Source organism: Lampetra planeri, chromosome 2 (assembly GCF_965212315.1).
Source record: "Lampetra planeri chromosome 2, kcLamPlan1.2.h2, whole genome shotgun sequence".
Taxonomy (NCBI): Eukaryota; Metazoa; Chordata; class Hyperoartia; order Petromyzontiformes; family Petromyzontidae; genus Lampetra; species Lampetra planeri.
The window spans coordinates 20,480,481-20,507,366 of NC_136108.1; the positions used below are offsets into that span (position 1 = coordinate 20,480,481).

Sequence of the window (26,886 nt, forward strand, 5' to 3'; positions counted from 1 at the left end):
AGAAAACCCTGCTAATCCCAGCAAACGCTGAACAAGGTATTTATGCCGGGTCATTATTCCGTGGCTTAAGCCCAGATCCGCCCATACCAATCCCGACCATTCAACCCCAAGAGCTGCAGATGCGTATCAGCTGATCAGGCTCAGACAAGCGTGCATCATCAGCACGCCCGCACATACATAATGCACACACACACGCACACTCACATTAACACACAGTGACTGCGGTACATACATCCGCACACACATTATGCACACACGCCCAGTAACTGCAATACCCGCAAATACATAATAGACAAAGATCGACTACCCCCGCAAGTGCTGTTAGCGAGTAGCACCCATGAAAGCCCGCACGGTACACAAGGCGGGTGGGTGAACACCAGCACCACGCCCGGCCGCCTTTGTCTCCCCAGTGGTGAAGTTTAAACACCGCACCAGTTACTCCTTTGAGTCGACCTTTGGGGAGGAACCCAGGACCGGTCCAAATAATCGTGAGCGAACTCGCGTGGCCGGGGGTTCGTTGCGTGGCGCTAACCGCTGCGCCACCGCTCCCCGCCTACATAATGCGCACACCACGCAACTAACCCCCCACCCACCCACCAGTAACTGCGACACACACACAGTGACTGCGGTGTATAGACACTGGGGTATTGCAGTATTCCCTCGCTTCATACATAATGCACACAGAGTGCGTGTGACTGCAGCAGTAGACACATGCAGACACCGGGGGAACACACACACACACTCGCACACACACACACTGCAGTACACGCACATACACATACAGCACAATTGTGCTTGCAGTACCCAGACTGCAGCACACAGGTGACATGCACAGCCCCGCACATTGACGACACCATCTACGGGCACGGCAGCACACAGGCACGCACGTATACATAGTCACTGTAACGCACACGCATACACGACATGGTGAGCGACACGCACTGGGTGAGCGACACACATGTTGAACAACTCACGCACACGGTGAGAAACTCACTCATATATACACGCAGTGATCATCTCACACACACACAGAGAAACACACTCACACACGCAGTGATCAACTCACACACACCACACGCATGACGATGAGCAACGCCTTACAGGGACGGACGGCCACAGCCCCACTGGGTCGCACCCCGCCCAGGGCTGAAGGTCAGCACCGAGCACCGAGTGAACTCCGACCACCACCAACACCAACCACCACCACCAACTACCACCAACCACCACCACCAGCAGCATTCGCAAAGTCCACACATGCCCACAGTTCATTTGCAACACAACGTGAGACACGCAGACACACGCAAAGACACACACCACATACACACTCCACACACACACACGCAGAGACACACTCCACACACACACGCAGATACACACGGAGAGACACACTCCACATACACGCAGAGACACACCACACACACCACACACGCAAAGACATACGGAGAGACACACTCCACATACACGCAGAGACACACTCCACAGAGACACACACCACACACGCAGAGACACACTCCACACACACAGAGACACACACACCACACACAGACACACACACCACACACACACGCACACACCACACACGCACACACAGAGACACAGATATTCACCACACGCACACACAGAGACACAGACACTCACCACACACACCACACACAGACACACAGAGACACACTCCACACCGACGCGGATCAACCGCCCTCTCACCTCCGCTTGCAGGCGCATGTCTTGTGCGAGGCGTGCCGTGCCGAGAGAGTTGAGCGCCGGCGGCTTGCGGGTGAGATAGCGAGACGGACAAGACGGAGGAGAGAGGGAGAGACGAGAGAGGGGTTGAGGGGGAGGTTGGCATGGAGGAGGGGAGAGAGAGAGGGGGGGGGAGTCTGAGAGGAGGCTGCGAGCGAGAGGAGCGAGAGAGGCCGCACCGCGACAGCTCCCCACACGCACCACGCGCGAGCCGGCCACTGACGGACCACGCCCCCTCGCGGGTCATGCCCCGCCCATAGAGCCGGACGCCCCGCCCACAATTATGGCAGCACCGCCCATAGAGACGGACGCCCCGCCCACAATGAGAGGGAACCCCGCCCACAACGCATGAACCACGCCCATCGAGACGGACTCACAGGGACACTTCGGCCTTCAAGGCATATGAGGTCAGGTTTAGGGCATTTGAGGTCATAACTCTACCCTAGGGTTGTTAAAACGATAACCGGTGAAACGGTAACCGTTTTCAAAATCCGTTTCCAGTGAAATGTTAGTAATGAATTATTAAAAATGAATGCATTACTAGAGTTGGCCTAATTTCTCAGTTCAAAGGTCAAGATACAACCCATCAATGGCTTGCTTCCTCAAACCACTGCAGGTGGTCGGGCCTCCACTAGAGGGAGCTCTAGATGGGTTTTGGTCTACTCTTCCACACTCTCCAGATATGTTGGAAGGTGGAGGAGGTACCCACGCTTGCATGGGACCTAGCGATTGACTGTGGTGGCACCTATGCTTGGCGAACATAGGCGCGGTTGTAGATTTAAGAAACGTGCCCCATTGTTTCAACTGCCGCGCCAGGAGATGGAATCGCTGACCGTTCTACCGCAACAGCTCCAACAGCCCATTTCCTCTCGGACGTTTGACAATTGATATTATGGGAATGTGTAATTTCCCACAAACACTGAAGGCTGCCAATGTAATTGATGGGATTACTAACTTGGGTCATTATGACACAAATACACTGCATCGCGCGCTTTCTGATGCCCTCCTGTGGCCGTCTGGAACGCTCTTCCTTCCGATATTAGGAAGCCATTGGAGCTATGCACTTTTAAATCATCTAGATGAAAGCTCATTTCTGTAGAAATGCTTTTTGTGTTTTGTTTGTTGTCCTTCCCCCACACCTCGATTCGCACAGCTACCTACATACGGTGCGAAAGAAGTTCAACATCCAAACAATGCCTACTCATGTAACTCTGAGATTACAGTACAGTCGTGTATCGTTGTGCACAATTAACTCAACTGATCTACATCGACTGTGCCTGCTAAAATGTAGTGCTTATGTGTGCGTTATCAGGAGAAGCAACCATCTGAGATTGGTAATTGTTGCTGCTTTTGAACAAGTGGCCTGCTTTTAATGGGACATTCCATTCAACTTTCATTTTACAGATCAAATCACGTGGTTTGTCCTTTAACTTTCAATGTTTTGAATATTTTACCGTGTTTTACGTGATATTTACTCTCCACTTTTTTACAGGTGGGCTGGCTCTATGTACATTTGGGGGTGGGAGCTTTGGAATTTTGGGTTGTACTTGTTATATTAGCACCTTTTAATATTGTAACTCTTCTATACTGGAAAACAAACATCGCGTTGATGTCTTCGGGAGGAAACTACATGGGGCTAATTTAGGCTGCAGAAAGAAAAACAATATCAGTCATCTTCCTGCATAAAGTTTGAAAAAAACGGTGTCAATACATCCCACCAAATTCCATGGCATCAGAAACAACATTAACAGTTGTCAGATGTTTGTCTACAAATCACAAAATAATAAAAAAAACGATGAGATCAACAACTCACCGCAATGTGAATAAGATGCTTTCACCAATGGGTTTTCTGCACAGGCTCCGTGCTGCAGGCAAGTCATTCCATGGGTGGGATGACAGTGCCGTGTGTAAAAAATTGCCACGCCCTTCAACACAATTCTCTGAGATGCCAATGTGGGGTTGCACGGATGTCGAAAGGCACATATCGACGTGGGTGTAAAGGCCACACACCTGATTGTCAAATAAATCGCAGTACAAAATAAGATTAATGTGCGTGGTACTGGCCTGAAATCACAATTACAGTGCAGTACTGTACACCTTGACAAAAAAGATGAGAAAGTCATGTCTTTTGCAGAACATACATAGATTTGTATTTATTTATGAATGTAAGGCACTCATTTCAAGAGTTTGAATTTATGAGGGTTGCCCCCGGCCCCCTCCTCCCATTAGAAGTATTTAAATCCCTCTGGTTTGTGCCAACTACTGTGTTTATGTAAGACCCATTATCTAAGTTCTAAAGGGCCGATAAGATGAGTACCCCTTTCTGAATGTGCAATTTCCATAACTGGTTTTGGGCCACCAAGGACGAGCAGTAACCAATTATCATTTGAGCGCATGCATGTTGTTATCAGTATTAATTTGTTAAAACTACACGTCCAATATCAATTTCACGGACAACATATGAACCTAATATGTACCGTACTTGCATTGTGTATGACATCTTTAGACATCTGACACAAGGACAGTTAACTTAGCTTATGCACCCAATTCAAGTAACTTTCTTTTTAAATGTGATATATAATTCACATTTTGCCTCGTTCGTGTCCAAGCAACGCTATGATGGATCGGTTCATGCGTTGCACATACTCTGAAAGACATGTGATGCAGGAGTGTCAAATGCCACCACTTCTATATCAACATGCAGACATTCACACTATTTCTAAAGGATGTGTTGACTTACAGTACATGTTTGCATTGAAATATCAAATCCTATTGTATGTTTAAGCCTTTGGATATACATAAAAGTCACGTATATTGATACTGTTGGTAGTCCGCTGCTGCCGTGTCTGTTATGGGTGTTTGTGACCATACTTCACCAGACTGGTCAATACGAGATATTACACTAATAATGTTCACCGTGGCCATGATCAAACTCAGTTGTCTGGATTAATGGCTCATTGCGTGTCACTGCTCCCCCAATTTTATTTACGGTACTAGTAAAACTTTAATTTTTTAAAATCAAATACACCAAGACATCAAGGAATTCGGCAGATTGGACTCTAATGTGACCTCAAACTATTTCGCGTGAAAGTTGCACGAGGAGAACGTTTGGCGAGTTATATGCCATTACAGAATACGCCAATGCAGTGCCGTACAGTCTGACCTGCAATGCAGATCTGAAATGGGCATGCAAGTGCAATCGATCTAAATTTAACCACTGCCTTTTAAGACACGGTTAAGCCTGAGGGCTCAGCAGCTCATCCCCGACATGCTTGACTAGTCGTTGCTCAAAGCCTCATATCCATGTAGACCTCTGATTTTTTTTCTTCTCAATTCACGGGGGTGGATTTAAGCCGGCAGTCCACCTCTTATTGGAAGCATCATAAAGCATCACTATTGTCACACATGCCCTCTAACTTTATGAAAATTACGCAAAAGTTTGGCGCCTTTTTTGTCTTACTGCTCATTGAATTTCTCTGTAGGCTGGACCGGTATTCAATGTGAATGAACTCCAAACCGGTTGTTTAATAATTATTAATTTACGTTTTAACGATCTAGGCTATCTACATAATCACAACTCTTACAGTATATTTAAAACTATACATTATTGAACTATTTTTATTTTACCACGTAAGGCCGACTGAGCTATATAGCTCTTTTTCAGAAGCGACCTGGCGACAAATGATAGCTCAACCAAGTAGCCAATCATGTGGAGGAAATGGATAGCAGCCAAATTCTCGAAAGGCAAGTTGATTCTAAATGTAGAGGGGAAAACCGGAGAAAAACTCCACACGACCACAGGGGGGACACGGGGAGAACACGGAAACCCCAAATATACAGGCGTCAAGAGTCGGGATCGAACCCACAAACTCCTGCATACCAGGCGAGGGAGTTAACATATCGGCATCGCATCGCTCCGTTATGGGTCAGGCTTGGTTGCAGCTCCATTCGGAAGGAGTGGGCGAGGGCAAAGCTCTTTGTGTGGGGGGTCACTATGACAGTACTTCATTGCTCGAGATGTTTACTACCTCACCTGGTATACAGGAGGTCGTGGGTTCGATCCCGACTCTGACACCTGTATATTTGGAGTTTGCATGTTCTCCCCGTGGTCGCGTGAATTTTTCTCCGGGTCCTCCGGTTTTCCCTCCACATTTAGAATCAACATGCGTTTAGAGTATTTGGCTGCTGTAAATTCACACATAAGCCTCTTAAGTGGGGCTTACCTGGTAAGATAAAAAAACAGTAGTTTCGTTTTTGTAAAAGTGAATTTGGGTTGGGCCAAGTTAAAATGTTGTGGTTCAGGGCCCACCCCAGCACCATCGTGCTTGCCCTAATATGGATTATCATCTGTTCATTACCAATTAAATACAATTCCCAACTTCAACAGTTTATATCGTTGCTAAAGATTTTCATATCCCGTAATTAATTTGCATGGCCTATATGGTCTTCAAACATTCAGATTCCATCATTCCTCGGTCCAGTATTGCACTTTTCCCCTATTCCAGCCTTCTCAAATTATAAAGATATAAGAAAAGCTGCTTTACACCACAGTATATGACTTAGACAACACTTAAACAGGTAGTTCAGAGACAGTAACACAGCTTATCTCTAGAACTATTTATTGCCGGTATCAAGCTGATGAAAACGAAATAGGCAGTACCCTTTCCAGCAAGCGTACATGTGTTAGGATGTTAGATCCATGTCTGCTCGACCCGAACTATTAATGCTTTGATATTTGTATAATGGGTAAATAATCGACGGAGAACTTCTTGTGAGGCAACACAATATTTATTAACACTCTATCTTACAGGGTCCCGAACACAAAGGGGTAGCGGCCCCTTCACCCGATACCTGGGGAGGTATGGCTTCCGGACTACACGTGCCCTAACACTGAGAACCTGTAAATTCCCCATCCTCCGACTGGGGGCCCTAGAGGAGGCTATGCTGACCCGACCATGCCAGGGTCTTCGGGTCCTGATCACTGGCCTCACTCAGCTCCGGCCCTTAGAAGGACGACGGAGCTTGGGGTCCAGCAGGGTCCTAACTTCAACCAAGGTCTTCAGTCGTCGGCTTGGAGATGACTGAGCCGGACCCTTGAGAGGTCCGGCTTATATACTGGTTCGTGGCTTGCTCTGCCCTAGCCACGCCTCCCTTCCAGAACTTTCTGGAAGGTGACATCATCCCCCGGTCCCCCCTCCCGGGGTCCGGGGAATGTGTCCCAGGATCTGTTTCCCAGGGATTGTTGTTGGCCCCTTTGGGCCACTGTCATTAACAGTGGCGTGATAGCGCTTCGGCCCCCTGTTGACGAGAAGGGGGAGCTACCCGCTAACAGGATGGGGCCTGCCGATTAATGCCTCTACATTGTCTTTGTGCTACTCTTTGTTTGTTTCGGTAAAGTCGCGTAATTAAAAAAATTAATAAAAAATAAATGAAAAAACAACTGAATTAAATCACGACGTTTCGGAGGCAACACAAGCTTCCGTCTTCAGGTGGAACCGTCACAGCAACCTGAATACGAAAGCTTGTGTTGCCTCCGAAACGTCGTGATTGAATTCAGTTGTTTTTTCATTATTTTTTATTTTATTTTTTAACTACGTGACTTTACCGAAAAAACCAAAGAGTATGAATCCTTGCAGTCACGAAAACTTCAAATCTAGAATGTCTTTGTGCTGTTTGCTTTTTGGCGTTCTCTGATCTATAACGCTCGTGATACAAAGCCATAAAGGAGGCTGCCTCTAGTGTAGGCCAATCCGTTCCCAAAGACAATGCATATATTATCAAAGCATGTTTGTTTGCATGTTTTACCACGAGGAAGTGTGGCCAATGCATGTGTCTAGTTGGTGTTTGAACATCTTAACACCTGTATTCTTATAGGGAACGGAAAAAAAACTATAAATGCTCATAATTACACAACTTACAATGCTACTCTTGAGCAATACGATTATGACTCATGGCGTTAGGCATGTCAAGAAACGTTGCCTTCATACCATCGAATACAGTATTGTATTGTACTCAGACACGAGCTGTCAGGGTCACACCCATACGTCCTATCCTTGCTGCCATTAGCAGTAACACTTAAACTCAACACCATCCATCATGCCATATTTCAGCCCTGTTGCCATAATACGGTTATTGAAATACCACTGTCTACCTGGGGAAGGCCAGAAACAAACTCTAGTTTAAGCATTGCAAGCAATCAATGTGGGGAATCATTACTCTGGGAATCTTCAGTCAGATAATGGACTTAAGGTGGTCAATGGACCTTAAGGCGATGAGAAACGTGGACAATTCTATGGTGAGTGTCTTCAGTAATCGTCACCAGCTGAGCAACTTGGGTAACCTGGGTGCGGCAATGGCATAGCATAACTGATAACAAACACACCCCAATCGGTATCCATATTACTCATGCACTTTGAAGTGGCTTAGGGGCCGTCCATAAATTACGTCACGCACCTAGGGGGGGGGGGGGGGTCAGACATTTGTGACGATGTGTGACGAGGGGGGGGATTTGAGAAATGTGACGTCACATCAAAATGCGCAACTTTAAATGAATATAGACAACACGTTCTACTTAATTAAATAGACGTTTTAATAAATGTTTTCTCCTACAACATCAGAGTACAGCGCCACATTAAATATGCACTACTATGACAATAGTTTAAAGCGATTTGAAGCATGTTTTATTTGGGGGGGGGTGCAGAGCTTTGTGACGTCATATTTGCGGGGGGGGGGTCTGACTTTTTGTGACGCCGTGTGACGACGAGGGGGGGGTGGGGGTCAAAAATCGTCAAAAATCGCATGACGTCATTTATGGACGGCCCCTTATTACTCATACATCTTAAAATAGTTGACAAGAAAAAAACCCAATACAATATGAATATTGTTTACCTGTTAATCAATCAAATTTGTTTTTCATTATACACTTATTATACACTCATAGCCACTTTTTATGAATAGGACACAACATCGGACAGTCAAGTGACCTGCCTTGTGACCCGATAGCAAATACTGCATTCATCCGTGTGTTACTCACTAGGGGAAGCAACAATCAGATTTGTCCACATTTGGGTGACTAAATTCACAATAACTACAGTATAGCACTGTGCTATATTGCCAGTGATACTTTGACCCAAAATTGTCACAGTGTATCATGAACTTTAAAGGGGTCAGGTTTGCAACAACTGTGGGTTCTAGCTTTGAGATCAGTACATTAAGTCGATTGTTAGATTACAGATATTAATTAACTACTTTTTTGGGAGGCCCATTATTCATGCAACTTTTGTAAATGTGGCTGACCCGAACACGTCCTGCCTCGCGAAGGCGGGAAACCCCCGAGTCACGCCCAGCCTGGTGATGTCACAACGCCCCCATCCACCACCTCATGAAACAGCGGCACACGTGGGAACAGACGTGAGACTTTTTCTTTCCCCAATTATTTTCGTGATATCTGATTCGTCGAGTGATTATAATTTGACGAATAATCGAACCGATAATCAGTCAAGTAATATATTACTTAAATATTGGAATAGCCCAGCTGTAATCTAGCACAAGTAAGAGTAAGCACATGCTGCCCATGTAGATGAAGAGTGCATGTCGCACAACTTAAGTGGTCAAGTAAAATTGTTAATTCCATCCTTGATTTTTGCCCCTAAATTCCATTAAGCAAATACATGACCTTGTTTAAAAAGTTAACCATGTCTACAAAGTGTACAAACAATAAGTAATATTTAAAAATACTTTTAAAAAACACGCTTTAATGAAATGTACCGTACGAGTAATGGAAGAACTCCACGACTCTAGGAAGTGGCCCCAAGGCTTGCCATAACGTAAGTGACCATGGTGATTTACAGCCAACGTCAGTTGAGCGTGGACAATTAGAGCCAAGGCAAAACATAACATATAAAAAAGATTGTTTAAAAATATGTTTTTTATTTTAATGATAGAATATAGTATCGTCATCAGTATGACATAAGTATACGAAGTTTGCAGTCGATACCACATTGCTAAGTGGGTTAAAATTGAGTTCCAAGATTTGAGGATACGACAACGACAACAACAGAGTGAGTTAAATTAAAGCGTGTAAAAAAATATCGCATAATAATTATTGAAGGTAAAGAAGAGCACAAGTAGAACATGTACTACACCCTATACACTACACGAGGTTAAGCAGGAAACACCGTAAATAACAATGGTAAATGGTAATGTACCTGTGTATGTTGAACTTCTTTCGCACCGTACGTAGACAACCGGGATATACACTCCATTCGCCAAGTGGTCAAACACACTTTGCATTGCGCACGTATACGCATGGGAAATTAAAAGTGTTTTACTTGCAATTATATTCACAGGCAGCTGTTATGGATTACAGTAATGGATTATTGGGCCACTAGATAAGGCATGTTCCTCTGCAGCCACGAGTGGAACGTGTTTATGGTATGACCTCCGATAAGCACGGTTGGCTACGTACGGTGCGAAAGAAGTTCAACATACATCAGCTACATATTTGCTGCCACTACAGACCGTCCATGACTATGATGGTCTACTATGTAGAGTATTATGCTTTGAAATACATTTTTGTCAAATGGTGCAAAGTTAACACTGCGAAATATTTGAACTTCCAATTTCAGTTACGCGCATTAGATATTTTAAAACAGTCTTTTGGAATGAAAATGTATAGGGGGGTGGGGGGGCGACTGCACGTGACACTTCACAGGATACACGGTGAGAAATGGGTCGCCTTCTCGCGTTGCCCAGCATGACGCTGCACTAAGCGTAAGCACAACACGAGCTCGTGCTTGAGAAATTCAAGACTCGCACAACCCCCGACGGCTACTCATACTGACTCTCCACGCAGAATAAATCCCACAACTAAGACGACGGCCCTAGCTAAGCATCAGACGTAAAGGAGGCACGGCTCTGTGTGTCTACGCGTAATAGTGCAGAACGACAACATGAGCATTTCACTCATGGAAATGAACCCTGGGTTTGATTTTTTTCACCACGAGATGCTTTGTTTTGTTCGCCATTGAACATCAGCCCTATCGTTGATCTCATGCTTAAACATTGTCTAGAGAAGTTTAGTGTTTCTAAAATGGGAGGTCATGCTCCCTGAAAGGTAATCCGGCTCAAGAAAGATAATCCGGTGGTCCCCTAAACTCTGTCCCTGTGTCCTCGTCTCTCCCACCTCGTGTCTCTCGCGTCAAATCTGTCTCTCTCGCATCTCTTTATCTCTCATCTTTCTCCCCATGTGTCATTCTTTTCACGTGTCTCTCAGTCTCTACTCATATTATCCTCTTGTATCTCTCCTCGTGTCCCCTTGTATGCATTTCCTCTTGTCTCTCACTCTCTTGCCTCGCTGTTCGAGGCTCTGCCCAGATCAGGAGCAGACTCCAGGATATTGTCATCCGTCTTAAAATCATTGCATACGGAATGCATGATTTTTTACATCTTGTCATACTTGGCAACGTTTTGGAAACAACAACAACAACAAGAGTTAGGTCGGCACATGTCCAGGCAAAGAATGACTCGTACAATATAGCACTTACGGAATATTTGAAAGCCAAATGTAGTTCGACACAGTATACAAAAAATATTTACGGAAATAATGAATAAAAACAACGATTCGAATACAAAACAAGAACTAAAAGATGAGATGGGCTACAAAAACTTTTTTTCTATTTTCCAGCCCAATTATTCCATTATTATAACTGCAGTCAACCATCGTACAAGGGGCCCTAGAATGTCTATTCATATTCAAGTACGATGCAATTATTCCACAAAAATGTCACAAAAAAATCTACAAAATTAACGTGTGCATTTTTTTCACATCATTATTTTAAAAAGTACGATTAGCTCTGCAAATACGTTGTTGGGGTCAGAGGGGTTCAAAAACAGCAGCTTGCCGTTTAAATCACGAGAGTCGGCAAGTGCTGTATCTATTGTTTTGATCTATTGTTTTTATAAATACAAACAAACGACGACGATTTTTACATTTGATGAAAGCCAAACTGTTCCCATACAGACAAATGAGGCAGTGCTTATTGCCAGAAATTCCACATTCCCATGGCAGAGGCCAGTCTCACCAAAGTGTGACCATAGTTGACCTTCTGGAGGAGAGGTGGGCTGAGTTTACTTCAGCCAGGGATTGTAACTCTCACTACGGTGGCGAGCTGTTAATTACCTCGCCTGGTATGCAGGAGGTCATGGGTTCGATGCCGACCCCGACGCCTGCTGTATATTTTGAGTTTGCATGTCTCTCTCCCCTCTGAATCCTCTGGGTTTTCCCTCCACATGTAGAAACATGCGTTTTAGACACTGCTAAAAATTTTCACATGGTAAGCCACGTCGTTGAGCTATCATTTATGGCCAGGTCGCTTCTGAAAAAATATCTATAAAGCTTAGTGGACTTTATCTGATAAAATATATATATATTTTTTTATGCTTTTGTGTTATTAATTGAACGCTCTGCGACAGCGCCATCTGGCGGAATAGACCATGGATACAGGAATACGTGTGTAGTGACGCACTAGGAGTACGAGGCAGTCTATAATAAAATCAGCCTTCACAGCTCACAAGAGGTAACTACAGCTCTCAGTCAGGACAGCTGGCAGACTGCCTGACTGACGATGCCGAGAAGGTGAAGACGGCGACGAAGACTCCAGCAGCACGACGACGGGATCCCACTCCAAGCGACAGCCCCGAGCTAAGACTCGGGGTCCTCTTTTATCCTCCCAGCGTGGCCTCGCTCCGCCCCGGCCACGCCCCCTTTCTATAACCTACACGCGGGTTTCCGGGCTTACCTCACGTGCCCCCCCCCCATCACCTTTCCCCGATATCCCTCTCTCTCTGACTTATCACGTGACCTGCTGACAGACAGGGCTGCTGACAGACAGGGCAACTGCCGATCCCCTTCTCTACCTGAAACCAGTGGCGGCTCCTGCAAAATCTCTCAGGGGGGGCAAATGTCTGGATGATTGATAAGGATAAGGTCCACCCATGCAATGGATAAATTAACAGCTTAAGCATATGAAGGCAACTTCACTTCTTTAATATTAATGAAAAAAAATGTGACTCTTACAATACATCTTGTTTGTTTCTATACTCACTATTAAAACAAACCACTCAAGTTTCTTTTATTAAAGATTCCACTAGGTGACGACAAATTATATTGTTGGATGAAACGTGCTTACGTATTATGACGTAAGCACGTATGATGACGTAAGCACGTTAGGGCGAGCCCTCCCGGAAGCCATAGAGAATGCATTGCAGCGCCCCCGTTCGAAAAAAATCATCTTTGAATGTAAGTCTATGGGACCACTCGGGGCGATTCTCAGCTGGAGGGAAATCGCCCAAAAAGAGGCGGTACTCCACAGAACGTAGCATGACGCTGATTGGACTATATCCAGAGGCACAGTGACGGCTAGCGTGACTCTGTGGTTGAATGACATTGGTGGTGCGTCGCCCAATCGCCCTAATGAAGAAACCGCCCCTGCCTGAAACCCATGCTATGATACGTAGTGACCCGTTCCATTTCACTACACGTGGAAGCATCGTAGGTTATTCTCACAGTGCATGGCAATAGTCGTGGTACATTCATGTTATTGTATTTATGCCTTTAGTAAGTCCACATTCAATGAGTCCAATGAGGCAAGTTCGTGGTGCCATCACAGTACAGAACAATGGGGCCAGTACAGGAACGTTGGAAATGTGATACCGTATTTGTATGTGGCGAGATGTTAACTCCCTCGCCTGGTATACAGGAGGTCGTGGGTTTATTTTGCTTGGAAGTAGGTTTTAATTTGCTGGGTAATAGCTGTCCTTATATAGAATTAATGTACAGTGTTATGAAGTGCAATTAGCATGAATGTATGTTGAAATTCTTTCGCACCGTACGTAGCAAACTGTGCTAATCGGCAGTGTGGGGAAGGACAACAAAGTAAACACAAAAAGGTGTTCTAAAGAAATGAGTTTTCAATCTGGATTTCAAAATGCATAGCTCCAGTGGCTTCCTAATATCGAAAGGAAGAGCGTTCCAGACGGCCACAGAAGCGCATCTGAAAGCGCGCAATGCGGTGACCATCTTTGTTCGATAGCTAGCCAAGAGCCGCTGCGAGGATGACCGGAGTTTGCGTGATGGTTTATGGTATTGTGGTTCAAACCACTATATATACGAACACAATATGAAACGGAAGTATTATTAACTGTTCTTATTGTACGGCCAACGCATAGCGCGTGACATTGGCCTGATTTGATCTGGGTATTCAGGCAGTCTAATTGCCGTGAAAGCACGTGGCCAATCCATATGGAATACAGTTCCTTGGTGATTCTGTTCAATACTCAGACTACTGCGACAATAAAACAAATTGACTGCCCCACTTGCATGTGTAATTTGAATATCATCTACACTTTGTGCTCACTCTTTGTAGATATGTAAAGATTTTAAACACGGGAATTGCCTGCGGAACATTCACAATTCCAGCAGGAAATCATTGCAGGATGAAATTGTAGGAATCTCATAGATCTCTGTGGTAATCGCACAAATAACCATAGCACTGGTCAATAAAAAAAAAAATTCTGGCCTGGACTTTTGCAGCTGTTTTAGACTAATTTCAGGGTAGGTGCTAATTCCAAATCTGATCTGAGATTTGCTCTATCACATTTCATTGTTATGCTATCGGCATACCCCATTTTCATTCATTTTACCCGAAATTAACTCTGTCACTTATGATTGCAAGTTGTTGCGAGTCAGTGACTGCTTTAGTGTTAAAATATGGTGCTGTATTTTTAGGATAGTGTGTTTATAATATCATTTTATGTAGATATCCACATTTATTTAATATTTTTCTTCTGCAGTTTTTATTGAAAATGCAATATTTGATATCTCAAAAACCTGATGTGATAGACAAAAAGCACCCCAAAATTATCTTACAACCGTTGGAATACCTTATGCCAGAAAAAGTGTGTTGACCAGTGTAGTACAACCATGTGCAGTTGTGGCGCACGCCAATGATCAAGTACTGGAGGCAGCAGCGAGGGTTGTTGAATCATCGCACAAATGTTGTGAAAGTCCCTTCTCGTGAGGGTTGAGGAGGTGGCCGTTCCCTGGCTTTGCCAGAAGGCGGTAAAGCAAATTTGGACTCCACCTGTTCCATCTGCATGGAATAGCGTGTAAGCCGCTCACACGTGTGGATTTTCTCTCATTAAATGGCAGAGAATATCTTTATAAGTAGAGCACTGCAGAGTTTCGGGGCATGACTGCCTTTCCTCTTAGAGAGTAAACGAATACTGGTCCATGAAGTTATCTGCAAGGTCACCTTGTAAGTTTGTCTAAACACCAATCGTACCTAGTTTTAGTGACGTAAGTGCATACAATACCCAATCAATGAGTAACAATCAAAGATGAACAGAATATCGATAAACCAATGTACACTCAATGTCATGCAGTCATAGATTTTTACATAAATGTTAAAAGGATTGCATTCATAACTCATACCTGTTAAAAAATGCAGTAAACAAGGCTGCATGAAGATGGTAAATATGTACTGTAATCCCAAATGTAGACAGAATGTCTTATATGTGCCACCAAATCTTGGACACCATAGCAATTTAGCTGAAGCTTCCATAGTTGTTTATACAAATATTTATTTAAAAAAATTGACATACAAAGCAATGATTATTTATACATTTCTGTGTTTAAATTGGCAAGCCACAAGTAAAAGTTGTGCATTCGAAATGCTTAGTATGCTCACACCACCAAGATGTAGTGATTATCCTACGGAGAGACTCGTTCCTACGTGAGACATGTGGAACCCCCACAAATTGTTTAGCACTGCCAATGGAAAGGGCGGCACGGGTGGCAAGATGTTAACTGCCTCGCATGGTACGGAGGAGGTCGTGGGTTCGATCCCAACCCTGACGCCTGTGTATTAGGAGTTTTCGTATTTCTCTCCCCGTGAATTTTTCTCCAGGTCATTCTGGGTTTTCCCTCCACACTTAGAAACATGCGGTTTAGAGTCCAGTATTTGGCTGGTATGAATTTTCATAAAAGCCACTTCGTTGAGCTATCCTTCATGGTCAGGTCGCTTCTGAAAAATAAATATATAGCTCAGTGAGCCTTACCTGGTCAAAAAAATATAGTTTAGAGTGCTGCCCAATGACACTTTTTCATTTGTATGGCCGATGTAGATTGCAGAGCAACAACTACAATTTCACATCCACGTTGTCAAGCCAGACAACGGCGTCAGGAGCAAGCAGAGTGGTATCATCGCTGTGATCATGTCTCCATCGTATTTGTGGATCGGCCATTGCGTCGTTATTTGTTGTGCGGTGTCTGTTCTGGATGACAACAGTCGCACGCTGGAGAGTTTTTATTTTTATTTTCCCATTGTGCATCATCAGGTATCTGCATCTGCCATGGTTTGTGGAGTGGATGCGGTTCAGGGTGGTCCATGAGCTTCATGGAAGATCAAAACCAGGGATCTTCTTCATTGGGTCTTTAACAGCAAGATGTTTGTTTGCGAGTTCATTTGAACTCCATTCAGCCATAGTGAAAACACTTTGGCACGATGACTTGTGTTAAACATTTTAAAAGTATTACCGCATGTTATCAAGGCAAGCACATTCCTTAAATATCCCCGCCTCTGTCCACGCAGCTGGTCAGCAGATTGCGTGGACATCTTGGAAGAGCAGGGAGTGTGAGCACTCCCTGCTCTTCCAAGACGTCTGGGCAGCGTGAAAAAGTAGGCCAAATACTGTCGAGTAATGGCCCTTCGACCAGCAATGCTGGGTGCAATTGCAGGTCTGCACCTTTTTAAAAGTATGCGATGATGATGATGTACATTCCCATATGGTTTAACTTCCTCGTGAGTCACGTGACCATACAGTAAATTTTACTCGTGACATGAAATAGATTTTGTTGCTTCGAGCAGCGATTTTTGTTGTTATCAAAGTGGATTTTACATTGTTTCAATGTCCAGAACAAGTGTTGCCGATCCACTCAATGCGCAACTCGGGTCAACAGGTGGCAGCATCGACCAAAGTGTCTCTGCCGGTGTGGCGACGATTTCGAAAGGACCGCGATAAATTTATCCGGTCAACGAACACAAAACAACAACCACAACCGAACACAAAACGAACATAAAACAACAACAACCGCCATTCGCCACTAAGTGGCGGTGGCGTCACCACGGCGCTTGTGCCAGGCTAGGTGCACGTTGAGGCCACGTGAAGTGTCGAACGCTCAAGCTGGCATGGGGTAACGGGACAAACCCAGCAGGTGCCATGGGTCGACTGACTGAGATGACTGACCGATGCACCACCTGTGGGGCCGTCCATAAATGACGTCACGCACCTAGGGGGGGGGGTCAGACATTTGTGACGATATGTGACGATGGGGGGGGGGCGGGTTTGAGAAATGTGATGTCACATCAAAATGCGCAACTTTAAATAAACATAGACAACACGTTTTACTTAATTAAATAGACTTTTTAATAAATGTTTTCTCCTACAATATCAGAGTGCAGTGCCACATTAAATACGCACTACAACGACAATAGTTTAAAGCGATTTGAAACATGTTTTATATTTTTTTTGGGGGCAGAACTTTGTGACGTCATATTTGAGGGGGGGATCTGACTTTTTGTGACGCCGTGTGACGAGGGGGGGGGGGTCACAAAACGAGCGCACACACACAACGCACACAACACAACACCTGCCGAGCCGCGTTCTGAGTCACTTTAAAGAGGTGTGCCATCACTTGAGCGCGCTGCGGCTTTCCACTGCCAGGTGACTGATGCGCATGGAATTCAGCCCACGTGGCTCGAGGCGCTTTTCCCTTCTCCTCCCCCCACCCCAACAAACGGTCTCCTCCAAGAGCTCGGATTGGTGCCAATTCCATCATTATCAACGTTGGAACGATCTAGGGGGCACTTCAACTGTCCATCATACAAGTTTTTTGGAGCGTGTGTGTGTGTTAGATCTCGTAAATATAAATGTGCCATTTAAACCCCGCCACCGAGACACATTTATATTTATACTCTTAGGTTTTTTTCGGTAAAGTCACGTAGGTAAAAAATAAAATTAAAATTAATAAAAGTAATAATAGAAATAAAGTAAATCTAGCTGTGACGGTCCCACCTGATGACGGAGACTTGTGTTGCCTCCGAAACGTCGTGATTTATTATTTTATTTTATTTCTATTATTACTTTTATTAATTTTAATTGTATTTTTTACTTACGTGACTTTACCGAAAAAACATAAGAGTATGAATCCTTGCAGTCACAAAAGCTTCAAATCTGGAATAAATACATTTATATTTAACGGACACTTTTATATTTATTTTTACGTGAAAAAACGTTATTGTTATTTTTTATTATGGATAATATTGTTCGCGAAAGCCTACGCGTTAAACAGTACCGTATTGAAAATACGTGTCACCCCATACGGTTTACCCCCTATTCTTGTACAGGGAAATTTAGTTTTCAGGTCCATACGGCGTACAGCCGTTTCACTACGGGCAAAATGTGTTTGTCTATTTGTTTGTGTTTTTCCGTTGTGATGGGACTTTGTAGGATGAACGTTGAGATTTATAAGGGGTACAGGATGACTAACAAGGTCTGAATTGGTCTGTAACAAGGTAGGGCACTGATAAGGGGTTGACAGGTATGGTACTGTATTTTGTGAAACGGTGAACTGACCATCTTCCTTCACACTAGACATCCATCCTTCCTCCTGCATCTCCGATTAACACGGTTGGCTACGTACGGTGCGAAAGAATGTCAACACACACACGTCAATACCAACCAATCGCGAAAACCAATTGATCTCAAATACTGTTATGTTTAGTCATAATCCAGGAAAGATTGTGTGCAAAAATATAATCTGCTTTGTGAATTGTTGTGGGTCTGACAAAAAGTGGCGGACCTTTTGTAGTTCGGCGATCGAAAATCCTCTGTTTGTAATTGAGACTGACGATAAAGATGAATACTACACACGAGTGAATGGATTTTAAACAAGTTTTATTTATTCACCATTTACAATGAGAGGTGCACATTCAACAGATAAAATATACAAGCCATCACGTGACATTAATGCCAACTGAATTATGTACATACAGCCATGTAGACTCATCACAGGCCCTCTGTCTTGCCGTGTTCAATAAGTAACCAAGCATTCGTCTGCGGAACATTGTTCAAATTACTGGATCGTGAGCGGTGTTGCAACAGTTGAGTCGGAATGTGATGGGGGCACGGATGGGGGCCTCGAATGAGGTCCTGCAGCGTTGGGCTCCATGAGAAGAGAGTGGGAGCTCAGGAATGATGATAATGCCAAGTAGTTGTCTGCACACTCTGCCAGGGTAATGTCAGAGTTCAGGAGGTGTACGTCAAACCGGAGTCTCACTGTCGACCCTGCGTCAAGGCCGGATGTGAGAGTGGGGAAAGATTCCGGGAATTTTGTATATGTATGTTGAACTTATTTTGCACTGTACGTAGCCAACCGTGCTAGTGGCGATGCAGAACTGGGTGTCATCGTCGTACAATGGTTGACATGAACTAATTTTACTAAGTGGGACGAGATATTCTGAGAAGAGCTGGAGACCAAAGATGGAACATTGTGACTTATGTTGAACTTCTTTCGCACCTTTACGTAGCCAACCGTGTTAATCGGAGGTGCATGACAACGTAGCACGTGGGTTTCCGAATGGAACACAGTCCTTGTTAGAAGGATCAGCTTGAGACGCAAGAGTGGAACCAGGAGAGAAATGTGCGCAAGATGCCCCACGTGGTTATAGCCGTGCCCAAGGAGGATGGAGTTAGTCTGCGTTGTCAAAAGCAGGTTGTTGTGTTTAGTTTGTTGTCCTTCCCCCGCTCATCCGAGTAGCACGGTTGGTTACGTACGGTGCGAAAGAAGTTCAACATACATACAAGCAGCGCTAGGAGTGAGAGTGGTCCATGGAATGGCGTGAGAATAACGTAATTTAGTACGCGTAGGGGAGCGCATGGGTGCAATGGGGAGCAGATGCACGTGTGTACGTACACTACTGCTTGATATATGATGGCGTGTCGGTGAAAAGAGATGGTGAATAATGTCACTGGAATATTTACGACAATATTTCTTTAAGATATGGTTTTTTTTCTCCCAGAAGACGTGTGTCAATCTCACCCTAAAAGGGACTGCCCTGCTGACAGGCGACTGTCTCATCACTTAGAAGAGTGACTTGCTTTCATGCCACACAGTGCCGGATTATCATCGTAGCGAAAGCAGCATGTGCTACGGGCCCCGCACTCTCAAGGGCCCCGCGCTAAATGCTTTCAAGCTATCAATTCCGGTTCAGTGATTCTGCACTTGCTCTGTTACTATAGTACTATACCGCCTTCAACTTTTATGAACGACTGGGTGTTTACGGTTAGCGATTGCTCATATTATCTGGCAGTATAGCAAATGAAAAAATACAATTAATTTACTATGCAAATACAAATTTTGAGTTTTAATATTTACGTGATTTTCTTTTATGTATTGCCCCTTTATAACATATGCTACAGGCCCCACACTATCTTAATTCGGCACTGATGCCACATCATTCAGATATTGTATGCTTTGCTTAGGTCTTTACTGAAATGTTAACAGACCAGTGCAGCTTTATATAGGGTCAACATACAGCTCGGGTCAAAGCAGCAACGCTGTCACCTCCAAAGTGTCCTTATTTCTACTCCCGAATAGGAGGCGAGGCCGAGCGCATTCCATTCCGAGGTGACCCAAACAATTTGAGCTTTGATTCAAAAATGTCCAACGATCTTGTACCTCGGAGTCTGCGGCGCGAGCGAGTCGTTTTTTTTATTTATAAAAAGGGCATCGATTCCCAGGCGACCGTTCCCTCACCTTGAGATGTGAAAATACAGTTGGGCCACTGTTTCGGGTGTCCTTCAAGATTGATGATGGTCGGGTCCACGGAGGGGAAAAGCTGGCGATAAATTCTGCAGTGGGGACGGGGGGGGGTTGGATGGGCGCCTTCTTTTGGAAAGTAATATTGCCTCGAGGCTTGAGCCCAGAGGATTCGCAATGGGTGTGTGGTCTATAAACTAGACCAAACATGTTTACGGCTTCTTGTTTTTTTTACTGCTGAAACACTCTAAAAAAACCTCTACTATAGGCTTCAACTTTCAAAACACCATATTAAAAATAGATGTATATTTTAATCATAATTTGATTAAAATAAAAATAGTCACTGTACATTTAAAACAAACACTGTAACCTGTTTTTGTTAGTCGGTAAAAACTTGACAATGCAGTTGGGCAATTTCAAAATCGACTTTGTGAGTGCTCTGGACGAAAGTTAAATTGTCCTCGTATCGGTTTTTGACCTCTTCGTATGCATTTTAAAGAATCAATTTGACATCATTTGCAAATTTTTTCTTCATACTGCCAGCTTAAAGTAGATCTGCACAATGACAATTTCCACCCTTTCATCTGCCTCCGCTAGTCTCTGTGATTGCATTGGATCTCAGTGCTCCCAGCGGCTAGACTAAAGGGCCCATTCACTTGCCATCAGATGTGTATTTTGACGCAAACACACATCACTTAAAGCTGTTTTGGCTTTGTCGTGTGTAAAGAATTCAGTGGCTTTCAGGGCAGGTTAAAAATGCATTGTGTTCAAGGGAAACTTTAAATAATTTCTCAACCAGTGTCACAGAACTTTAAGAACTAAAGAGTGGTCGTCCATCGAAAAGGCATTCTTTGTGTGAATTTGGAATTTCCACTGATGGATTAGGGCTGCCAGTGGAGATTAGTAGTGTATTGCTATAATGCTCATTCGAGCATGAAGACACTTTGACTTTGAGCGTTTAATATCTCTCCGAGGGAGATACTTATATATTCAGTCGGGAATCTTATATACACCACATATCTATCTCCTGATCACCTTCCTTCCGACATTATCGACGTAAAATTGATTTCAAATGGAAGCTCCTGTCTTTGATAGGCCAACTGATCATGCAAGCGTGTACATGAGCAGCGCAATACAGGACGAACGATACCAAACATTAGTTCAAGACAATCACAAAATACATCCCATTAAAACCAGAGGACTATATTTAAGGGCTGTGTGTCACTGAAAGTTGTCTGTAACAAACCGCACCACGTTTTGGGTTGTCAACAAAACTGCTAAATAAGAACAACGTATTGCTGCATCTCTTAAGAGGTAGAAACGTTGCAAGCCATCTTTGTGTGGTTGCATTGTTCCAAAGGGTAAAACAAACAGTTAATGTGCAGCCTTGCAATGACTTGCTCAGGCGAATGCTAATGGAAGGGCTTCCACTCGAGGGAGCTCAAGAGAGACTCTAGAGCAGTGTTCTTCACTAATTTTCAGAGCGGGGGCCACTTTCGCCGATAAGACATCATCAGTGTGAGGGCCACCACATATTTGAAACCATTGGGGTTTGACAGTAGCACGATGACGATGATGATGGGGGGTGTTTTCACTCGTTGTGTATTGTCAGGGACCGCACTAAAGGCCACCAGGGGCAGCCAGTGTCCCGCGGGCCTTGGAATGAAGAACACTGCTCCAAAGAGTATTTGGCCTACTCTTCCATCCTGGCCAGACGTCTAGGATAAGGTGAGAGAGTACCCACACTTTACCCCACCACACGCGACCTGCCGGTCGACCGCCAGGCGAGCTCGTTTACAGAATCAGTCTTAAATATTTAGACTGCAGGGGGAATCCGATGAGCCATGAAGCTCTTTTTTCACAGATGCCCAGTATGGGCGGGTCAGCAATGCTGGGTGAACAGAGGCGGAGGGATTCAAATAAACTTGGCCCCACTGTTTCAACTGCCGTGCCGGGAAATCGAACGGGCGACCTTTCGGATGTGACAACGTGTGGACCACTCACGACACAACGGCAGTGTAAATTACAGTGCAGCTTAAATCAGTTGAACGCCCTTTAACCTGTAGACAAGTTTTTACATAGTTTTTTTTAGACAGGTAAAACAAGATCAACTGGCTTTTGTGAAAGTTGTTATTTAAAATATGAATTGAAACAATCAACAATTGTGTTCTTTTGTGTAAGATTTCGCAATACAGGAGTTTGTATTATTATTATTGTGACGTGGAGCTGTCTGGTAATAACTCATGGGGGATAACCCAGGGCTCTGGCAGGAACTGAGCTGTTGATGCTGTCAGTGATGACTGAGCAACGCTGACCACCAAGCCCCACAGATAGCATCTGAAGGATAATGTCAGCGTGAACCTGTGAACCTGTTGAATCGAAACGAATGACTTCACTTTGTTCATACAACAGTGCATCGTGGTGATACATAATTCTTAACTAGCATTTTACATCTTTCTCTCTGAATGAATGCATAATGCGCTGTCACATCTCTGGTATCCCAGCTAACTTATAAAGTACAACTTTGGATGTATATACGCATAAGGAAATATTCATTAAAATACTGTAATAGTGTTACAGTATTCCATAATACAGCAAGGTGTCTCAGCGGTAGAGCGATTGGCACGCAGTCAGAAGTGTATCAGTTCAATCCCTCGCTGGGTGTTGACTCAGCCCATCATCCCTCCAGGGTCGATAAACTTAATATCACTTTGTGGGGAAATCAACAGCGGAGTGAGTGTACTATGGATGGACTCTTGTCCCTGCCATAAGAATATGGAATTTCTGCCACTTGACCAGCGATGTGAAGGGGACGATCAGCAACGCCTCAATGATCATTTTAGCAGGAAATCACTTCTGACTTTGTTTCTTTTTTCAGGAACCTTGCAAGTCGAAGTGCCTCCTTTGCTTAGTCGCGGGCGTGTGGTGGTAAACATCTCCATGGTCGTATGGAGAGACTGGTCCCCACCACAGAAATGTGGACCGTCCACAAATGTGCTGGCTCAGAATGAGCACTGAATAAGAGCACCCACCCACATAGCTTGTTGTGGTGTGAGGACACACTTTGACTTAGACATGCGTTTACACGGTTTGTGCAACCATGGAAGACAAATGCTAAAAATGTATAGAAACAGGATTCTCACTCCACATGTATGCTAAACTAAAATTAAACTATGTATATATTTTTTTATTTTACTAGGTCAGGCCCCCAGCGGCCTGGCTACAATGATAGCTCAACGAAGTGGCTTATGACGTGGACATTTATAGCAGCCAAATACAGTACTCTAAACGCACGTTGATTCTAAATGTGGAGGAAAAAAACCGGAGGACCCAGAGAAAAATCCACGTGACCGCGGGGAGAACGTGAAAACCGCAATGATGTATGCGTCAGGGTTGGCGTCGACCCCACAACCTCCTGTATACCAGGCGAGGTAGTTAACATCTCTGTCACAGCAATAAAGCCCTATGTAAATCTCTTTTCGGAATGCCTCCCCATGCCTTGTCGGTCGTGTGGGTTGTTTGACCGTACGTCAAGCATGCACTACAGTATTTATGAATGACACTGCCTGCATTTATGTACAGTTTATGAAAAAAAACAATATCTTACGGCTTAATCGTCTGTAATTGGTGGTCTCTGCCTCGCTAACAGTCGCGAAAACTGCCCTTGGGTGCCTGTTCCAACCAATAAGACGACGTCAACAGATCACGGTCACAACAGCGACATCGCAAGTGTAATTAGCAGCCTGTGCAGTGCTTCACTCAACGTGTGTCTAGTACGTATGAATGACAGTGGGTTTCAGCAGATGCGACTCTCTCGTGAAATCATGGTGCTTCTGCGCAACCGAACAATGTGCTTGTCAGGAGAAGAAAACCATGGACCATCTCGCCGAGGTGCCCTGCAGCACCCACAATGCACTCCCCATAAGATTTGGCAATGCCAACACCAGCAGCGGTGGCCTGTGCAGAATATTGGGAAAAGACCCACATAGGAAGAAGAGGAAGTCAGCATTACTGACTATCGGGCTCTCCCGACGGCAAACAAACGCATTTCAAAATCATCCCCACGGCGCTAGCTTTGTTATCAACATCCCACGGAACACGCAGTGCATCCCAAATTGTTGTGCCTGTCATTTTACGTGACCGCAAACGCGTGCGTGCCCGTAGCCCGTCGCTGGGGTGACGGAGCGGGACAGTTCGGTAGGGGGAACGTGTGTACGTGAATTTGTTTAAAGGAGTCTGCTGGTGGCATTTTGTTTGATGTCTTTGCTCAGTTTTGCAAACTTTGTAATTTATTTTGCGCCGCTCCGTAGCCAAAGGCTAGGGAGCAGGACATATGGACGTCGTCCTGACATTTCGTGTGACTGCACTGCTCATCCATTGACGTGATTACATTCATCATATATCAAAGTCACGTGACACACATAACGTAATTAAACAGGGTTGTCCTTCAACGCGTTGCATTACTGGGCTGTGACGGGTAAAATTAAATGGCTCACTCGAGCAAGTGCGTTAGCCTTTCCCTTGGCGGTTCAGCCAAATGGCTCCTGCCCATTATTCAACCCATCTATGGACAACAACTGTTCCACCACTGGTAAGATCCGCATTATCCATATTTTCACGCATCTCCATCGTGTCATCTATCTGACAAGGTGGCGACGAGATCAAGACATCTGTTCACGTTCATCCAAAGAAATACCCACAAAGGATACATTGAGATGCGTTAGAACTCCTTTCTTCTGCGGCAATGCGGTGGGAACGGGCATCACTGATCCCTATTACACTGGCCGACAATTTTCTTAGACGTCGTCTGCTTCAGAGATGAAATGTGCTGTTTATTGTGGATTTTAACGTGCCGAATTAAAATATGACAATTAAAACAACTGATTGGCTACTGTTCCCAATATATTGGAGTTTTTACATTTTACGTCTATGTATATTGTGTAGATAGTAGAGTTTTACTCGTAAATTGTAAACCTATGGTCTTTGCACGTGTTTATGGTTGCTTTACATGATAACATGTCACCTGTTCATTTAACACTTTGAAAATCATGTAATTATCGGCGACGTCATCCAACGAATTGACTCCACTTGTCCGTTTAAAAAAAAACCAAATGCGGAAAAATATGGTGAACTTCGCTGATTGGCGCCTCGTATCCCAATTTGTTATTCGTTGGCGACACTGCAGTGGTTCACGAGCACGAATGACAAAACATTTTTCAAAAAATTCGTCACAAGGCAAGGTGCAGTTCAGGAAATGTTAACCACTGAACTGTAGTTTACAATAAGCCCTGTCTTTTCTTCACCTGGTTTCCAACCTGGTCACGACGTTTGTACGTAATAGTTATTCCTGATTATAAAGTAAGACGTGAGAGGACACATTCAATACTTGACTTAAAGCTTTCGTGACTGCAGGAATTCATATTCTTTGGGTCTTTCGGTAAAGTCACGTAGATGGTCTCTCTTTCCTCCTGATGACGATCGCTTGTGTTGTGATCGAAACGTCGTTGTTTTTTGTTATTTTCTTTGAACCTATCGACGTGACTTTACCGAAAGACCCAGAGAATATACATTCAATGCTCTACGATAATATTGTTCATGCGTACAGCACATTCCACATACAGTAGGAATTACAATTATTCTACTGGATGGATATCCAACTGTCCGCAAAGTGTATTATTCAAGGGTAACATTAAATAGACGAATGCCAAATAAGTGATATTAAAAATTACACTCCAGGTGCAAATCCATGTTTGTACCCCGAAGCCGCATTATTACTCCTGCACAGACGTTGTCAATGTATGATGTCGTCAGGCTAACCGGACTCTAAATATATAATTTTTCTGGATTTTTATTTTAACGTGATGTGTGTGCCATACAATGCGTGTACTGTATAGAAAAAGGGTGTTTCCATTTTATCCAAAAAGCAATATACCTTGGGGTAATGCAGTCGCTGTACGATGTTGCAGGCACAGATGCTCAGTAATTGGCTTCTCAGACTGTGATGCCGTTGTGACCTATGTACCAGTTACTATGGCTATCATAAACCTTGCCACGGCAATGTTTTAAGTGGGGAAAAACAGTTTGCTGCAAGTAACAATACCTTTCAATCAAAGCCAATGTTTTTTTAATGGTTGAGTTTTAAAACCAGGCTTGCTCGCAAATTGATTATATAATGGCGACAACCACATGCATAGCCATGTTTCACTCTGGAGTCTGTCCACGGTGTGGGGAGCGATGGTGTTTTGCGGTTGATGCGCTGCGCTACG

At 44.3% G+C, this 26,886-nt stretch overlaps 1 protein-coding gene and 1 long non-coding RNA gene across 5 annotated transcripts in view; one reads left to right on the forward strand and one right to left on the reverse strand.

Moving 5' to 3' along the window:
- Window positions 1–1,960, reverse strand: part of LOC144729575 (la-related protein 4-like) — a 92,533-nt gene extending 90,573 nt beyond the window's left edge. For all 4 annotated transcript variants that reach the window (XM_078609958.1, XM_078609950.1, XM_078609942.1 and 1 more), the window contains exon 1: window positions 1,705–1,960. In XM_078609958.1, the coding sequence (XP_078466084.1) occupies window positions 1,705–1,722 (18 nt within the window). In that variant the 5' untranslated portion in view covers window positions 1,723–1,960. The remainder of the gene's footprint in view (window positions 1–1,704) is intronic.
- LOC144729598 (uncharacterized) lies at window positions 606–24,096 on the forward strand. Its single transcript, XR_013587731.1, has 3 exons — window positions 606–1,152; window positions 22,233–22,348; window positions 23,499–24,096. It is a non-coding gene; the product is annotated as an uncharacterized LOC144729598 (long non-coding RNA).
- The last annotated feature ends 2,790 nt before the right edge of the window (window positions 24,097–26,886 follow it).